Source organism: Rhinolophus sinicus, linkage group LG13 (genome assembly GCF_036562045.2).
Source record: "Rhinolophus sinicus isolate RSC01 linkage group LG13, ASM3656204v1, whole genome shotgun sequence".
Classification (NCBI taxonomy): Eukaryota; Metazoa; Chordata; class Mammalia; order Chiroptera; family Rhinolophidae; genus Rhinolophus; species Rhinolophus sinicus.
In genome coordinates this window covers 22,625,942-22,645,553 of record NC_133762.1, presented here as the reverse complement: position 1 = coordinate 22,645,553, position 19,612 = coordinate 22,625,942, and the positions used below count along the sequence as shown (strand labels likewise).

General features: G+C 40.9%; 1 protein-coding gene across 2 annotated transcripts in view; it reads left to right on the top strand.

The window, feature by feature from the left end:
- DOK5 (docking protein 5) overlaps positions 1-19,612 on the top strand; it is a 127,227-nt gene that overhangs the window by 41,404 nt on the left and 66,211 nt on the right. For both annotated transcript variants that reach the window (XM_019726052.2, XM_019726053.2), the window contains exon 2: positions 19,443-19,550. In XM_019726052.2, coding sequence (XP_019581611.1) covers positions 19,443-19,550 — 108 coding nt within the window. The remainder of the gene's footprint in view (positions 1-19,442; positions 19,551-19,612) is intronic.

The following is a 19,612-nucleotide window of genomic DNA, read 5'->3' as shown; positions in this document are numbered from 1 at the left end:
TATGGAAAAATCTAGATGCAGATCGGGTTTTGAGATGTCAAACCCTATTATTTCACCCTTTGAGGTTTCTTCACCTTTAAATGGAGCCAGTAACCCTAGGCCTCTTATTGGGAGAGTTAAATAGATTGCGTTTATGTAGAAACCCAGAGTCAAGGCTCTCATTAAATATTGACCATTATTATCCATTGGCACATGGACCACATAAAAACTGTACTGCCTACTTTTACAACTTAAAATTATTATTATTATAATTTAGGCAATAATAAAAATAGAATATTTCAGGCAATCCTTTCATCTTTACTGAAATTATAGAGGGGTTTGTTAGAAGATGTATTCAGGTCTTCCCACTTGGTGATTCAATTTGGTTTGAAGATTTGCCTGCAGATTTGGGGCCAAACACTTAAGAAACATTTTTTTTTTTTTTAATGTGTGCACGATTTAAAAAAAAAAAAAAAAATTTTATGGCAATTCCCAGCCACAAGCTACATTGTTTCCTTTCTGTTCTAACCACTTTCACTCACTAAGTTTTACTCTGACTTTGGCTGCTTCTCCCAGTTAAAGTTCAGTCTTCTCTGATCTCTGGCCGAGAAGCCTGCATAAAAGCAAATCAAGAATGTTTTCACCGTTTCCCACATTCCTCTCTTTTAGGTGTGATGAGGTCAGATTTCAGAATTGCCAACCTGACAGTTTTCTCCTTCTTCTCTTGATAATGTTGGATAAAGGCAGGCTGTTTAAAGAACACTTTCAATCTGAGGGTTGTCCTTTCTCTGCGTTGTGAACAGTGAGCCCCCAAACCTGGAACGACAGCCTGGCGCCAGGATTCATGGAGTTCTAACTGGGGAATATCCAGGAAAGAAATGTATTTGTTCCCTTTGATCCATAGCTGCTAGGGATGGCTGGGAAGTGAAACAAAATGTAGAGGCTGACAACTCAGGTATTAAGAATGTTAGAACTAATGATCGTCTCCTTAGAATTTGGACTTCCTTGCTGCAGACTCCTGGTTTGATTATAAACCAACCGAGTAAGTTATTTGGCACAAACCAAGTATGCTTGGTTAAAGAAACAAAACAACAACAAAAAAACTTGATACAAAAAAGATGTCCAATTGCTGGATGCCTCCTAGAGCCTTGTAATTAAATTAAACAGTGTTTTTCGGAAATATCTGGCCCAACTCCATCTTCCAATAATAGATAGCTCTTCGTACACGTGGCTGAACTCCCAGAGAACGCAGTAATAGTCTTATCAGAAAGCAGCGCATTTCTTTGGTTTTTTTTTTGTTGTTGTTGTTCTGAGCACCAGTGTGAAAGGCGAGTGTAATTTCTTATTCAGAAGTAGAGATGTTTTAAGTTCAATTGCTTACCACAGAAAGTAAAGTCTATGAAATAATGGGATTTTATTTATCATAGGCAAAGTTTATTAAGGTGCAGCTCGCCTGGTCTTTTATTTTACTGAGAAGTGATTCAAAACAGTTGAGGTTTCAGTAGAGGTCTGATAAGGACGCTGCAATAATTGTACTTTCAGCAGAAAGGGCAATGTAGAGAATTTCTTTCATTAATATTTCTCTCCAAAGCTGAAAGCTTGAGCAACATGCCTGAAAACATGGATCTGGCTTTTGAATGGCCAAGTGGATTTGGCTATACCATTGCAATGGCAAACTTTAGGATCTGTGGTTAACAATTTGCCTTCTCTCTGGGAATGGTGGCTTTAAAAGTTTTTATTTTATTTATTTTATTTTAGTCTCCAACAACTAATATCTATTTTGTGGTTTGATGAGTATGTAGATACATTTTAAGTGTACATCTGTGGGCTTAGAATTTCATGAAGCTTCTTTATACTTACAATGCCCTGGTCGTTCCCAAGAAAACAGCTTTTAGCTGGCTTCTTTCATGGAACCATATGTTGTCATCGCATCCACAGCTAACTTCAAATCCAAGAGCAGACCTCTCACGTTGGTGTTATTAGATGCTGTATGCTCCAGCACTCGCTAAGAGGGATGCTAAACCCAAAGGGCTATGCCTATTGAAATGGAAAGGTGCTTTTGATTTGTTTTCAAGTGGGAAAGTAAAGGAGAAAGTTGGGCAGCATTATACTTGGTGTGGTGCTCTTTATTAAAACAAATACATATAGGTTTACATATAAATAGAAAGGCAGAATGGTCTCGCTGTTTCATTTAGGTTTGGCTGTATATAACTGAAGACTCAGAATCGTAGTGGTAGAAATTTCGTTTTCTTTCATGGAAAAGAAGTCAAAGTTAGTATGGTAGTTCTACACTCCTCAGGAAGCCAGATTTCCTCTATATGTCTGCTCCATTTTCTAGAATGTGGGTTCCCGCCTAAACGTTACCTCATGGTCCAATATGGCTGCTGGAGCACCGTGACTCACGTCTTTACAGGCCAGAAAAGGGAAGAGAGGCACGAGGGCAAATTCATTTTGTCTGTTCCCTTTTTAAGGTTTCCTGGAAAGCTCTCACAAAACTTCTTTTTCTATCTCCTTGCCCAGTATTTAGTCACCTGGCTTCGCCCAGAAGCCTAGAAGATACAGTGTCTCGGGGGCATTCAGCCCAGATTTTGTTAGAATCGACTAAGGAGAGAGTGGTGATTGGGAGGCAATTTGCTGGAATTGCTGTAAGCGGTAACGTCCTGTACGAGGACTGGAGATGAGAAGCCGGAAGACTTCCTTTTTCTTTTCTATACACGTCCGTGTTGATTGTCTTAAATGAGAGGGTTTTTTGTTTTTGTTTTTGTTTTTTACTTAAAAAATTAAGGAATGCAGATGTTAAAGAAGAAATAAAATAACAGGGGAGACATGGCCACTCATCAGTCCATGATTAGCAGCATAACAGAAATGATAGTTCTCTGTCTTGCTGGACCTGTTTTTTAATGTCAAAGCATCTTTGCTTCTTTGAATGGGTCCTCGCTTGTGACCCGGTGCTGGGCCCTGAACAGGGTCAGACAGCAGGGTTCTCACACAGTGTGGATTTCATGGTTTTCTTATCTGTATTGAAATTGTCTGCAGAGATATAATGCTAAGGACAAGTACTAATTCCCAGCTGCCAGTTAGTCTCCTAATGCCTAAATGCAGAAGGCTTTTGGGCATTCAGGTCTGGAGACATAATAATAAGACTAAAAGAGATGGAATGTTTTAGTGAGGTAGTAGTCGCTAGTGGGCACGAATGTGTGTTCTTGAATCAGGATGGCTCTTTAATTAACCTCAGTCTCTCACCTCTAAAATGGTAATGATAATTGTTCTCCCATATCATGGAACTGTTCTAGCACTTAAAGAAGAGTACACCAGTCTGGTGATTGGCCAGTAGTAAACGCTCAATAGGTACAAGACGGATGTTCTTGTTGCTGGCACGTGGTGTGTCAGGCATCCGATAATTATTTTGCATTTTAGTCCCCTTCTTACAAGTCTGTAAGGGTGATCGTTCTTTATAACAGCTTTTTTGGAGATGTAGTTCAGATACCATAAAATTGGCCCTCCAAAAAATATACAATTCCGTAGGCTTTAGCCTATTCTCGGGGTTGTGTAACCATCACCACAATCCACGTTTAGAATGCTTTCATCACTTCACGGTGGCGTGGAAGGTGGCAGGTGGGTCTGTGCCTCACTTGGTAGAAAACTTCTAAGTCACATGTAGACTTGTGACTCTGTACGCCGGGCCTGCTGCTGCTCACAGCCTTAGTTGTGTTTCTTTTCCTACTAATCAGTCCTTACCAGGCCCTTTTTCTTTTATTTTCCATTTCGTGGTTGGCAATAAGATTTCTAGCCAGGCCTGGTTTGGGGCATGATTCCAGGAAGCTCTGAGCCCTGCAGTCTGAGTGGCATTTCCTCAGGCTTTGTCTAGACCTCCCGGTCCAGAACTAATTGCTCTCATGTGACTTTGAGAATTCTTTGAAGTTTTGACTATTTTGTCCTGGGACAACGGGCGTGTCTTGGCTTGTTGGGAAATCTGTGTCTATTGGACCCCAAAGCTTTGTGTCCCATTAACAGACGTGTCCGGTCATCTTGATATTTGGCTTCCAAAGTGACACGTGCTGGGTTGTACTGCATTTTCAAACACTTTGGGTGTACATTGTCTTGTTAAACAGACTTTGATCAAGTTCTTTCAAATCTGAGGTAAAGGTTTTAATTTTGAGAAGACTCTACTGTATCTAACGTCTTGTTTTTCTCAAATTTGACACTGTAGACATTTTGGGCCAGATGATTCTTTATAGTAGGGGCCTATCCTGTGCATTTGAGGGTGTTTAACAGCATCCTGGCCTCCACCCATGGACACGGAAAGCACCTCCCCAGTTGTGACAAGTAAATATTATTTTTGGACATTGTCTAATGTGCCCTGGGGAGCAAAATTTACCCTCCTCCCCCCAGCACTGTTGATCTAACCATGCAGGAATAGTGTTCATTGTCTACAGTCATCTGTCACTCAGAGGTCGACTGTTTTTACGAGGTTGGACAATTAAGTTCGCAAACTCATCCTAGAAAAAGTGCTGCATACCTCATTGCTGAATATCACTACAGTCACCTTCAAAATACTCTGCTTGGGAATCTATGTACCAATGCCAGCGCCTAGTCCACCCTTCAAAGAAATTTTGGAACTCTTTTTTACCTTGATGTCCTGAATGTCATCAAAATGTCTTCCTTTCAATATTTTCTTTATCTTTGGGTAAAGAAAGAAGTCATTGGGGGCAGATCAGGTGAGTAGGGAGGATGTTCCAATACAGATATTTGTTTAGTGGCTAAAAACTCCCTCACAGACAGTGCTGTGTGAGCTGGTGCATTGTCGTGATGCAACACCCATGAATTGTTGGTGAAAAGTTCAGGTTGTCTAACTTTTCCACGCAGCCTTTTCAGCACTTCCAAGTAGTAAATTTGGTTCATTGTTTGTCCAGTTGGTACAAATTCATAATGAATAATCCCTCTGATATTAAAAAAAAGGTTAGCAACATTGTTGCAACAAGTTTGCGAACTTAATTGTCAGATCTTGTATAATCTGGATGATATGTAGCAAAAGGCTATTTCACAGCATTTTAATAATCAGGTTTAGACATTTTTTTAACCTGTTAAATTAATATGAATAGTAATAGTAAGACATGCAGCTGGGAAAATAATGTATAAAAAACAAAATAATTATTAGCCTTTATCAAGCACTTACTAACTGTTGGGTACCTTCCATACAAACCTGTGTCATAAATACTATTATCCCCAGTTAACAGATGAAAACACTGAGGCTCCAAAGGATAAGTGATTTGCTGAAAGTCAGACTGATGGTATTTTTATTAACCTTGATTTTATCCCAAGCTTCCCATTTTTAGAGCTTGGGGTATACCTGTCTTAATATTAAATTTGTGATACAACAAACAATGTTTTTATTTTTTGATCATTGGTTTTGTTATTTGATTTATTTCACAAGATAAATTAGTACTTTTTTTCCCCAAGAAATGCCAAAATTAAGACGAAAATTATAGTTTTGGATTGATTTTGTAATTTTAGAGAAGATATGTCCCCTAAATGCTATTTTCAAACAGCAATGTCTGTGGTTAGCAACTGTATTATATAACTTCTTTTTTGGTAATCATCTCATTTTTGACTATTCTGCTAATAATGACTTGGTACACTGTCATTTTACTGTCAGGAATAAATTCAATTCCTGAAAAGTGAATTCAAAAGGAAAATGCCCAGTATGGCTGGACCAAGAATCAGAAAAAAAAAAAAAAAAGGATAGTCCTGAAGGTTTGCTTTTGTTCAAACATTGGTTATTTGAGCTCCAGGTAGAAATTACGGTCTGGGAGGCAGACAGACTTGATTCCAAGTATTGACTCCACAGTATGTTAGCTAATAGATGAGTGCGATGTAATATATTAGTGTGGCTATGATCACATTGCCGAAGTCTCAGAACCTCTGTTTTTTCATCTGTATAATGGGGACATTAATAGGTCCTAGTGACACTTAAATAAGAAAATGCTTGTGAAATACTTAATCTAGTCAGCGTTCAGTGAAGGGTGGTGAGGACGATGATGATGATGATGATGAGTTATAAAGAGTTACTGTATTGACAGTGTTTAAATCTGCTCATCCTTCAAGAAAACTAAACAAAAACAGTCCCTCATCACCCCCTCTCCCCCCCAAAAAAAACCCAGCCAATCAACCTTGCAGGTGCTGTCAATTTCACATCTCTACATAACAAGAATAGTTTTTGAAGCTATGTTTCTGTGTGGTAAATTGCCCATGCAAATATGCAACTGTTTCCTCCAGGTCACCCAGCTTTTCTTCTCTTGAATGCTTGGCTTAGATTTTTTTGACACCATGGCTATTTATCTTCACCCTCTGCCATTTTCTGGCAATATCTGTTCTGTGTGTGTGTGTGTGTGTTTTAAAGAGTGCTTTCTCAACCATGGGATTCATTTCCTTTCTTTGAGAGTGACACTCTTATTTTTGTACTGAGCCCTCTTGTGGAATGACTTTTACTCATTGTTGTCTCCATTTGTGTGGACGTGTGAAGGACCGAGCCTTGCTGCAATGTTTCCTTCTGAAATCCTAATAGTGACTCGACTTCAGAATAGGCATTTTTAATGAAAACTCTCTAATTTAGGATTTTCTTTTTTTTTGCCACGGCAGAGAGATGTCTTTCTAATTTGGTTAGAGCCTGTTTCTAATTATCGGCATATATTTATTTTAGTCTATAGGGAAATACAGTCATCTTGAGGTTCTGTGGTTTTAGAATGAAACCCATTTATATTTGAAAACAATGATGTGACAGATAGCCGCTGAAGCCTTTCTCCATGATATAGAAAATAGCATTTTTGTAGAATGCACCTTTTAAGAAAAAATGCGGTTATATAGTTTTATTTAAAAGCATGCCTCTCCACCTAATCTGAATGTTTGCAATCTATATATGTATGACTTTTTTTTTTTCTTTTCTTTTCTTTTTTTTTAAAATCTTGTGTAAAGATGTTAAGTCTTGTTTGGAATGTTAGGCCCATTCTGAGGCACCTTGATGTCCAAGGGCAAATTTATGAAATTCTGGAAATCTCATGAATACCATGTATGAGTTTTTCCCATTTATTTATTTGCTCATTCATTTATTCACTGTCATTTAAACATAAAGAAATGAGAATCTAATGCTCTCCTAGGCCTGAGGATTCAAGGAGATTAAGATAAAATGTGATTTTCTTTTAATTATTACCTTCTAGGGAGGGAGGGAAAACATAAATACGCAGAAGACCAATGAGCAAGCTAATTCAGATATTGATTTTAAGTTAGTGTGTGGGAGCTGGAGGTACTTTAGATTTGGTAGGTGGGATGGGGGTTTCTGAAGTGACATCATGGTAGATTGTGAGTGCATGGATGGCCTCAATTACTTCCATGACCTTTACCCCAAAACTTTATTGTCCTCATTCACCGACTCTGGGCTTTACCATGTGAGATGAATCTTAGCAAACCTGACGCAAGCCTTGGCTTATAAAAGCATTTACAGACTTCTGATTCTGGGTTGAGTGAGTAGACACACCTTTCCCTGTGTCTCCTTCTAAGTAAAGCTAAAAACCCTGGACATTATATATAAATGATATAGAGCCAGGCATACATATTAACCCAACCTCAGGCTCTGCAAAGCGGAGAGTCTCCAGACTGTCTTGGGACCTCAGGATTGGAGGAACAACACAGCCATGAGTTCTCTGGCTTTCCTCTTGGCCTCATATATCTCAGACTTAGAGTTAAAGAAGCCAGCAACCGAGAAATGCCAAGGGGTACCAAAAAAATCCCAACAAAACCCCCTTTTTTTCCTAGCCAAGAGACCAGGAAATGAGGCAGCCTAGCAATACAGAAAACGTTTTAGAAAATGACTGCTTTGCATCAGCCAAACACCACAGAGTGGACTGTGTCTCCACCCCCACCCATCCGGTGACGGCTGTGTGAGGGGCCTGGGACTTCCATCCTGGAGAGTCTCTGTAGTCAGGAAAATATTCTCCTCTACCCTCTTAGGTGCTGTACCTTGGCATTGTGAATTAAACCAATGGGACCCAGATTGACAGGAGAAAGGTATACAGATTTCATCGATACTTTTACATTCGTGGGGACTTCACGGAAAAGAAATAGAACCAAAGAGTGCTTAGGTTCGCGGTCATATACACCATTTTAACAAAGGGTGGAAAATGTGGAGAAGGGACTAGACAAAGGAAAGGGGATCTGAGCTCCTCAGGGCAGTAAATCATGGGAAGATGACCGGGGAAGTTACAGTGTCATTGTTTAGTACAGTTTCTTACACAGACTCATCTTGGTGCCATCTCTGGTGTTCCCAGTATGAGAGAAAGAAACACCTTTACAAATATAAGTTGATGTCACCTGGAAAGGGAAACTGATGCCTGACCTTGAGGCAGAAAGGGGGATGGAAGAGAGCTCTTCCTGTGTCTGCTGTCTCTCTGTTGCTTTCAGCTCAAAATAATCCTTGTGCCAAAGTAGCATAGTTTGGGCTGCTGTATTCTGGTCCCTTTCAGCTGTAACAAGGTGGTCCACCCACTACGGTGGTGTCTATGAAGGTCAAGTGGGAACCCAGGACTTCCGTCCCCGCCAGTCAGTCGTTATGCTCCCCAATGTCACAGGAGACCGCCTGGGGAGCCCGGATCCCACCCTCGCCCAGCTGTGATGAGACGCCCACCCTGGTCCCCACTGGGGAGCTGTCAGAGGAGCCCTAGTGGAGAGTCAGGATTTTCACCACTGCCCAGGGGCAATGAGACCACCCCCACTGCGGTGTGAGTGCAGATGACACGAGGAGACTGAAGTCCTACCTTTATCCGCTGGTACTGTTGGTCCCCTCAGGTAGCAGTGATTTTTCCCGTACCCTCTCTTTGACCCCTGCTTCCTCCATGAGGATAAGCCCCAGCTAATCTGCTGGTGGCTCTGAGATGTGAAGCAGAGCTGAGTCACCCCAGGCCAACTCAAGACAGCCCTGGCCTCGCCTGCCCACATGTGACTGAGCTCTGCCATGATTAATGAAGCAAGGTCTGATCAGCAGAAGTGCCTCATCAACTGTCATATTCACGAGAAGCGATACATGCTTGTTGTGTTACTGCTAAGTGCTGGGCTGCTGTGTTTTGCAACAGTAGCTAATCAGTAGAGAAGTTACACCTATGACCTGAAGGATGAAACGGAGGCAGCCCTGTGAACAGCAAGGGAAAGACAGTTCTGGCACATTCTTTCGTCCCTCCTCAGAGAGGAATATAACATTTTGGAGGCTGGTGCGTCATGAGCGAAACAGGAAGTGCAGGAGATGAGGCCTGTCAAGTAGGGAGGGGTCAGATTATAGAGGGCCAGCCTATGAAATTGGAGCTGAGTCTTGGTGGTTTGGGTTTGATGATCACTCAGTGACTGCTTTGCATGTCCTTGTGGAAGCCACAATGAGATCATTTCTTTTTAACTGCACCAAAGGCTAATTGAGTGCATACGACCAAATGGTAATCTACAAATATTGGCTGTAACCATTAACTCCACATGCCCGGCATTGTGCCAGGGGCTGGGAGAGCTACTTGTCTGTCTCTGCATACTAGAAAGTGAGTCTCTGGACTTCGCTTTGTACGTTGCTGTGTCTCCAGTGCTTGGAATAGGACCCAGCGTGTAGTAGGTGCTTAGTAAATGTTTTCAAAATGAATGAGTACATGAAAGAACCAAAACGTGTGCTCTCCTTGTTTACATGCAGACCACCACCTTGTTGGGTGGTGTGAGCTGCTAACTGCTATGGGTCACTTCCCAAGCAATAGACGTGCTCTGAATGCGTGAACTCATTCATGTCTTGCAACAACCCTATAGGGAAGATAGTATTAGTAATTCATTTTAAAAGCACAATAAAATCTTCTACCTATAGGCTCATATATACAATATATACACAACTGCATATTCATTATGCTTAATAATATAATGTTTACATAAATTTAGATGCTTAGTAGGCATGGCAAACTTATTGCAGCCATCCTCAAATGGCACATTCTCCCTATACGTCCTGGTCCTCTCTCAGGCTTGCTCAGTTCCTGGAAACTCCATCCTTCCACTTGTTTGAACAAAAAAATCTTGGAATCATCCTCGACTCTTTGCTTTCATCCCTACATCCCATCCCATCCGTGAAGCTTGTTGGTTCTACTTTCAAAATATATCCAGATTCTGACCGCTTCTCAACCCCTTCCCCACTTCCATCTGGGCAGTGCTCCCCACGTGGTTTATTGCAACAGTCTCCGAACTAGTTTACCTGCTTCTGCCTTTAGCTCCCTGCACTCTACTTAACACAGCTTGGATTGTATAACTTCTATTCAGAACTCTTGGTCTCACTTCCCATCTCATTCAGAGGAAAAGCCAAAGTCTTTACAAGAAGAGCTGTACGTCCTGCCCAGTCCGATCCACTCTCACCACCATCTCTGTGTTCTCTGGACTTCTGCTGGCCTCTTGATTCTTCCTCCTGCAGGCCAGGCATGTTTCTGTCTCAAGGTCCATTTGTTGTTTCTTTTGCCTGTAGCCCTCTTCCCCCATGTATCCACTCAATTTACCCCCATTTCTGTTCGTCCCTTTCAGATATCACCTTCTCTGGCAGAACTTCCCTGATTACCTTACTTAAAATCAAAATACCCACCACTAGCAATTTTCTACCCACTTTCCTTGGTTTGTTTTCCTCCATGGTACTTCACACCATATGACATATTATCTGTGCACTATAACACACACACACACACACACACACACGCATATATGTCTGATTAACTCATCACGGGCAAGCCCAGGCAAGGCAGTGGATTGTCCCCATTTTTATTGACAGCCACAGCCCTAAGACCTAAACAGTTCCTTGCCCATGGTGGGCACCCAATAAACATCTGTTGAATGAATTAATGAGTGATATCAGCCCTCAGATATTTTTGCTCATCCAGTAGTTAAATATCTATGACGTAGTTGTTTTTCTATCAGGTTAGTTAAAAATAATAACAAACTAAATAATTATTACTGCATATAGTTTTTTTAGGCAGTTCTGTTCCTCTCTCCGCCCCTCTTCCTCCTGCTTCGTCGGTATGGAGAACAGAGAGGAATTGGAGAGAGACGGAAAGGGATACGTAGCTTTCTCTTTTCGTGCTGCTTCTCCCGACTGTGTACTGACAAGGGAAAGGTTCCTTTCCCATGTGTAGTGAAGACCAAAACGCTGATGCTGCCTTTTGGGACATTGATTTTAACTGGTTATTAAGACACAAAAGACTCAGAAAGAATCTTTGACCCTCCCCCCTCTCCTGTCCAAGAGGTTCACGTGGCAAGATCTGCTCCAGGAAAGAAATCTCAGCTTATTCACCTCAGCCTAATATGAATTCAGTATGTTAGTGTAGGTAGGAAGCCGCCACGTGGGCACCTGGTAGCCAGATCACCTCCCGTGTCCCAGTGAAGCTAGAATTGACCTGCCACATGTGTGCTGCTTTACCTCGACTACCTATGCATTGCCTACTTCCCTTGAAATCCCATCGCTGCCTCCTCCCCTTTCTCCTTTGTCCAAAATGACGTATATACCCAATTTCGCCTCCCTGTATTGGAATTTTCATGCTTATGTGAATTCCCCGTGCACACATATTAAAATTTGATTTTCTCCTGCTACTCTCTCTCTCTGTTAGTTTGATTATTAGCCCAGCTAGAAGAACTGAGAAGGTGGGAGGAAGTGTATTTTTATTTAAGCCCCCATAGAAGCAAGAATGTTACCAGGTTAGGGTCTCGCTGCTCATCCCTCGAAAACCAATAATTGAGAGAAAAGGTTGGTGAAAAGAAAAGCAGGTTTGCTCAGAATGCCGGCATTCCAGCAGGATGGCGGACTCCTGCACAAACGTCATCTCCCCGTTCCTGGAAGGGTCAGAAGTTGCATAGGTACACGAGAAGAAGCAGAACAAAGGAAAGGGGGAGTTAGTCATGCGACTCATCCTGGAAAACATCTCCTGGGGTCTGGTGTGTTCCTCGATGGTTATCTCTGACCTGCTTTTATGGGTGACTCATACGTCATCTGACAGAAAATCTCAGTCCAGAATTGCAGCCTGGTTGCCTGGTGTCTGGAGGGCTGACTCAGTTTCTTGCAAGTTCTGCTGATTAACTAGATTAATGAGGTATGCATGTAGCCTTGGGAAAGCAGAGCAATTAAATCGGGCAGAGAGGGAGAGAAACAAAGAAGAGGGAAAAAATAATAAACTACAAAATAAATCAAACCATAATTCCGTAGACCATGCCAGACTGATAAATCCTTAAAGGTAAACCATCATCCTTACAAGAACAGTCTGTGACACATACTAGTTCCATGAGAATTTTTCAAACTAACGTATTCCTTGTTTGATCATTACTAACACATGCCTATTTTTATATTTATAAGTGAAGAGTATGTAAGTTAAGAAAGCTGTAACATAAGGCTAAGATGGTGGGGAGAGGCTAGTTCTTGCAGGTTATGGAATGTCTTGTCAAGACTTTGGTTTTTACCCTAAAGTTCAATAAAAGGCAGCCACAGACATGTTTTAAGCAGTGGATTGACGTGGTCAGACTAGTGTTTTCAAGAGGACGCCGGATGTAGGACATGGGTTGAAATGTGGCAAGAATGAAAGCAGGAAAACTCTCCGAAACTCAGGAGAAGGTGGCTTAGATTGGGCTGACAGTCCCCAGCAAAGAAATAATGATGCGTGAGGTTCAGCCAGAAGGTGAGACACACAGGATTCGGTGATTGATGGATTGTGTTAAAAGATAATTTTCAAAAACAGGTAAAGTCATGACTGCCATAGAGATGCAGAATGAACTCGTTAAAGAGACTACTTAACTTGTTCATTAAAGGAGAGAACAAAGCAGAGCATTATAGCCGATTCAAAAGGGAATTCTAAGGAACCCACACATTTGTTGATCCTGCATAGTGAAAGAAACGTCCCAAAGGAGGCAGAACTAGCTTCATCCACAGTGGGGGAGGGAGGTCAGTGGCACTTCTACTGAAAGGGACGGAATTTGCATCTTTGTGGCATAGAATCCTTTTGCACTTCTATGAGTTTTCTACAATCTAGAGCTGAGAATAGTTCCTAGGATCAGAGGCCCATCTCCCTGGGAAGAGTGTGTGCTTAGAGAATGCGTAGCTTTCCATTAAAGCACAGATCTTCCTCTATAAGTGTGAGAGAGAAAGAATGAATGAGGCAGGTGGGGAAGGCTCCAATATAACGCACAATCTTTCTATGAGCAGCTGAGCCCTATCCACTGAATGAGGAGCTCACTGGTATAGAAACAGATTAAAAAGCAGGGCTAGCCTACTTTTTATACTTAATTTACTAATAGCATTTTCTGTGATATAAATATTATTTTTAATGATGGCAATTTCCAGTTTACAGATATGCCATAATTAATTAAACCAATCCCCTGAAACATATTTTTAGAGCGTTTCCAGTTTTTATGTTGAAGAACCCTATTCCCATATGTTTGCATATTTCCTTAATTATTTCCTCAGGGGAGGGGGAATGTTCCTAGAATTAATATTTCCGGGTCACCGGGCAGGCATAATTTTGCCTCTAGAAAGGTTGTGCTAATTTACTTCACCATCAGCAAAAGAGTGACATAGCCAATTTATTGCCTGTGGGTACTTTTAAATATTTTTAATCCTCTTTATAAAATTTTTATTTCTTGATTCATTATCCCGTTTTTCCTGGGGTTGTTTTTTTTTTTTTTTCAGTGAATTTAAAATGTACCTTGCTACCCACTGTGCAACCTCTCCAAATTAGCATTTCTTTCCTTGCAAATGAGAGGTATACTATATAAATGATAGGCATGGAATTGTGCTGTTTACTCATTAAAATGAATTTTTTCCTTCACACAATATATGATTCTGAACCAGCTCGTCTTTTCCGTAAGTGGAGTTGGTAGCAGCCCGCGAGTTATGATTCAAGGATGTCACTGAACCCTCCCGTTTCAGTCTTCATCTGTCACCTTCTGAAATCCCATAATGACAGAGTCATTTGTAGAACTGGAAAGTATAACCATCTTGGTCTCAGCGATCGACCAGGTCAGATTCTGAAATTGTGAAAGGAGAAATTGGCAGGCCATAGCAGATGGCGGAGGAGTTACCTTCTGGGGTCCTTCGTATCTCCTGTTTCTCCTTGGCTAGAGTCTCCGCCCCTTTACTGCCAGATTGCATCTTTCAGGGCAATTTCCTGTGGCTGCTGGGTTCTCCTTGGATGGTGGCAGTTGCTTCCTCAGTCTCAAAGCAACAGAGGGACCCAAGACTCTGAGAGGGCAGCTGGGGCCTCTGGCCAGACATCAGCAGTCGAAGTGGACGGCTGGGTATTTCTGGAGAAGTGACTGGTCAGCCCAGGTAGGGGACTGACCCTGCAGCGCAGAGACAGCCAGGGCTATGGTTTACTGCAATCACAACGAACAAGAGCAAGACGCTGAAGAGATACAAGGCAGGCCAAGGAAAACTGAGAAGGTGCATGAGATACTTCCAGTGTAGTTAGAAATACTTAGCACATTTGGGTTTCTGAACTTCTGTGAGGGATACCGAATACTTTGTCACTTAAGGAGACAGAGTGGAATTCTTTTAAAAGCAAACACTTCTTGCAGACAGCTAGGATACCATGGAGTCCTGGACTAGGTAGGGTGTGAAGACCCCAGTTTCAGAAATACTCCATTAAAAACTGTCACTGTAGGTGAACTCTTGGTGCCAGCGAACTTAAAATCACAAATGCAAATGTCACTGACATCACTAAGCTATAAAGTTATCATCCAGATGAAAGATCCTACGGTTACCACTGAATGTCTCTTGTTAGATAACGTTAAGTGTGAAAATAAACTTCTTACAGACGGCTCGACCCTCCACGTACGTTTGTGTACCCCCTGGAGTCCAACTTTTCTGGGAAAATCCTAAGGTGATGGTTAAAAATTTCTTCTCCAGAGTCAGGCAAACCGAGGTGGGAATCCTGGCTAATTTCTATTAGCTTCGTGCTGGTGAGTAATACCTAGTGAGTAACCTCACTACGCTATTTCCTCCTTGGAAACTGGGGATGGTGATAACACCTGCATCCAAGCTCTTGGAAGGGTTAACTGAGGTCATGCACATGACAGGCTTTGCATTCTGCGTTGCACAGAGGGCAGCCAGTGCTGGCTGTTGATGTGAACATTCTGCATGAGAAGACTATTTGATTTGTTTAGGAGAGTAGGTGAAAATAAGGTCAGGGTATGAGAAATGCAGCTAACTTAGCACTATGCGGCTGAGGATATATCTTTAGAGTAGGGGAGAATGCTCAGACAAGAAGAGAACGTCGATGTGATAACAGAAAAGGGATGCTGGCAAAATGGAAAACACTCCTCATCTCTGTCTGTGTTTGCGTGTGTCCCAACTTCACTTTGACCTTGTAGAATAAGATAACTAAAAAGTTAACTTTATCCCAAGGACAGAGAGGGGATACTAATGTCTCTGCATGGAAATGTGCCCTCCAGGACAGTGTGCATTTATTGTGGAGCCGTGATTCCCAGCAGTGGACAGAAGTGTGGTGGAGGGGATGGAAAAAGCATCACATCAACACTTGAATTATATGGAAGCAAAATTTTGCCTTGCGGGGAGATGTGGAATATATGGGGATTCTCAACCCCTATTTCCCCCACGAGGAGGATGTGTCAAACAGACTTCTATGTTCATCAAAAAGTGACCTGAGTTTAAACTGTTGAGAAATGCTACCATAGACCAGAGGTTGGCAAACTGTGGCCACATCTGGCCCACGGCCTGAATTTTAAATGAAGTTTTATTGGAAGATAGCCACACCATTCACGTATGTGCGTGTATCCTATCGTTGCTTTCCTGCTACAGCTGCAGAGTTCAGTAGTTGCAACAAAGACCTGCGACATCAAAGACTGAAATATTTACCATCTGGCCCTCTACAGAAAAAGTTTGCCGACTCTTGCAATAGACCATAAAGAGCAAAAATGGTCACATCTTACTTAAAGCTTTCCTCTCTTCTTGAGCTTACACGGAGGCTGTATATAATTTCCTCTCAACAGGAATTTTGTGATCAAAATTTGCTTTCTATTATCTTTATAACTGTCCATGAGCCTTCCAGAAGTTTCATTTGTGACTCTGTTGTTCAAAGCATTGTGAGGGCCTGCTAATAAGTTTAGGAACTCTAAACACATCGTTAGTTGTTTCAGCTGCTTCTTGGCACGAGAAATCTTGGTGAATTTACCAGAATATTCCTTGTTCAGGAAAGAAGCTAGTAAAAATGTAAGGGATTTGAAACCAGAGCTAAGCACTTATGAAGGATATCAGGTTTTAAAGGAAGGAATGACAATGAAAAGATAGTAGAAATCATATAAGGGTTGGTGACAGTTCAAGGCCGGAAATGAGGTACAATAAAATCACCACCACCACCACCACCACCAAAATACACACGGAAGGAGATTTGTGTGGAGACCAGTTAGGCTAGTGTCCACGTTACCATATTCAGTCTTCCTGTTTCATTTTCTCTAAACAAAACTGAGATATTTCGGATACGATTTTAATCCTTTAGTACCATGTGTCTTTTCTAGAGTTCTTAGGAGAGGAAGGGCATGGCAGTTGAAATTGGGATTTTACTGAGTAGATGTAAGGTTTCTCTTCAGTGCGCCTGTCAAACCCAAGATGACATCACACACGGCCACTGTGGCCACTTGTCAATAGACTTTTTTGGACACAAGCCAGGCAAATAGCAGTTCACTTGTGAGGAAAATGAACACATTTTTTTAAAAAGTTAGAAATGCTATCATCCAAGATTGGGTTTGAAAGTTGAGGCATAATTAGGATAGTTAAAATACCTAACTCAGTGAAAATATTTGTTTTTTTCCAGTAGTGGGCATATTTCTTGCATACCTTTAGTGTCCTCAATTTCTAACGCATTTTCAGGGACACATACAAAAGAAAGTGGTTGCCAATAGAAGAATGACAGTGAGAAAACTATTTCCCACACCTTTTATTTGAACAATCAGAGTGACAGTCATTTCCACTATAATTACAGTCCTCTCTCTGGTGGTGGTCAGATTTTAAGGGAGGGAGCCGTTTGTCTCATCGGTTATTCAGACAAGTGAGAGGTTGGTAAGGCTTCTTTGTACCAGACTCAGTACTGACAATGTTAATTTTCACGACTGAATCTCCATCCTGAAAAGGATTTTGTGCTTGAACTCTTAGCTATGGTTCTCGTAACTCGACTTCTTCAAGTTACTTGGCCTACAGTTACTTGGCCTAGTGGTTAATTAGACTGTGGTCTGACAGCAGAAGAAACAGGATTGGTGAAGAGTGTAGATAGCTATTATTAGAGCAGGCTGTAATTTTAAGATCTTGGCTAAATAGCTGTACATTTTACCATTAAAAAAATTTAAGCATTTTATTTTGAGATAATTCTAGATTCACTTCCAGTTGTAAGAAATATCACACAGGGTGTCAGATGGGCACTTGTCTTATTAGGGAGACCACTGCATGGATTGTGTAGATGCCTGACCACTGTACTGCACACCTGAAGCTGAAGCTGAATAATATTGAATGTCAACTATAATTTAATACAGATATGTAGTCACGGGATGTGGAGTAGAGCATAGGGAATAGAGTCATTGGAATCATAATAGCAATGTACGATGTTAGAGGGGTAGTAAATTGGGGGTGGGGGTTATCACTTTATGAAGGGTGTAAATGTCTATTACATTGTTTTGTACACCTGAAACTAATAATAATAAAAAAAGAAAAGAAATATCACACAAAGATCCTGAACCTTTACCCAGTTTCCGTGGTGATAGCGTCTTCAAAACTACAGTGCAATATTATAACCAATTAACATTACAGTCAAGATATAGGACAATTCCATTGGGTTTGGCTCCCCTCCCCCCAGCCTCAGCCCCACTCAGCATAATTCTCTGAAGACTCATTCAAATTGTTTCCGTATTGTAGTTCATTGGTTTTTAAAGTGAAGTAGTATTCTGTGATACGGGTGTAGCACAGCTGGTTTAACCACTCACCCATTGAAGGATATTTGGGTTGTTTCCAGTTTGGCGCTGATAACAAATAAAGCGGCTGTGAACATTCACATACAGATTTTTGTGCGTATGTGTGTGTGTGGGACGTTTGTATTTCTCTGAGATTGGTTCCTAAGAATGCAACTGCTGGTCACATGCTGCTTATGTAGTTTTATAACAAACTGCCAAACTGTGTTACAGAGTGGCTGTACCATTTTATATGTCCACCAGACATGTATGAGGGACCCAATGTCTCTGCACCCCTGGTCAGTGTTTGATGGCGTTATTGTTATTATTTTTATTTCAGCCAGTCTAATAGGTGTGTTGTGATATCTCGTTGTGGTGTCAATTGACATTTCCCTGACGGCTGATGCTGTTCACCATCTTTCCATGTGCTTTTTGATCACCTATATATCCTCTTTGGTGAAATGTCTGTTCCTTTCTCTTTGTCCATTTGTAATTGCATCGTTGGGTTCTTTACTGTTGAGATTTGAGATATCTTTATATATTCTAGGTACTAATCCTTGTCAGAATATGTGGTTTGCAAATATTTTCTCCCAGTCTGTATCTTGTCTTTTCACCCTCTTAACAGGGTTTTTTCACATAGCACATGTTTTAAGTTTCGATGAGGTACAATTGGCATGTTTTTCCTCTACGGATTGTGCTTTTGGTATGAAGTGTAAGAACTCTTTGTCTAGACTATCATCCCACACATTTTCTCCTTTTTTTTTTCCTAAAAGTTTTATAGTTTTGTTTTATATTTAAGTCCGTTTGGAGTAAATTTTTGTATAAGGTGAGTGTTTTCGGTTAAAGTGTTTGTTTTTTCCCTAATGATATTCAGTTGTTTCAGCATCGTTTGTTAAAAAGGCTACCCTTTCTCTATTGAATTACTTTTCTACTTTTGTCTGCATGTTAGAGCCCTTGATAAATTCAATGACCGTGCGAGATGAAAACCAGTAGAGTTGATTTTAATAACTATATTGTTTTACTGGTACCTCTGGACATTTAAGAAATGATAAACGGGCTGTTTCTCAGACTAGTAAGGAAGTCTTTAGAATATCTCAGATCGATAGTTTCCATATTTAATTGCATTTGAAATCAGAGCATGTGCTGTGCTGTGTCTACCTATATTATTTGTACTGATTTGGGATTTTTATCTCTGGAAGTTTTTCTCAAATGTTCCTCCTAATATTGTTATCAAAACATGAAGAAATTTGCTTTCGAATACTTATTTTCTTTTGATTCCAGTAATTGTCTGAACAATATAATACACCCGTTGTGGAAACAATTTTTTGAAAAAATTTTATTTCCCAAAGCAATATCACATTTATGGCTTGTGAATATTTTACAGGTGAAAACATCGAAAAGAAAACATTTAAATGCAAATGTCAGTACATAATATCTGAGTCGGTAGAGATGCTGAGTGAAGTCTTTGTATATCCTTCCAGATTTATCAACGATGCTGGTTAGTGTTCAAGAAAGCCTCAAGCAAAGGTCCAAAGAGACTGGAGAAATTTTCCGATGAACGTGCTGCGTATTTTAGGTGTTACCATAAGGTAAGCCTCAATTGCTGTTGCTTTCTGGAACTCTGTTCACAAGTAGGTAACTCCAGTTCGTT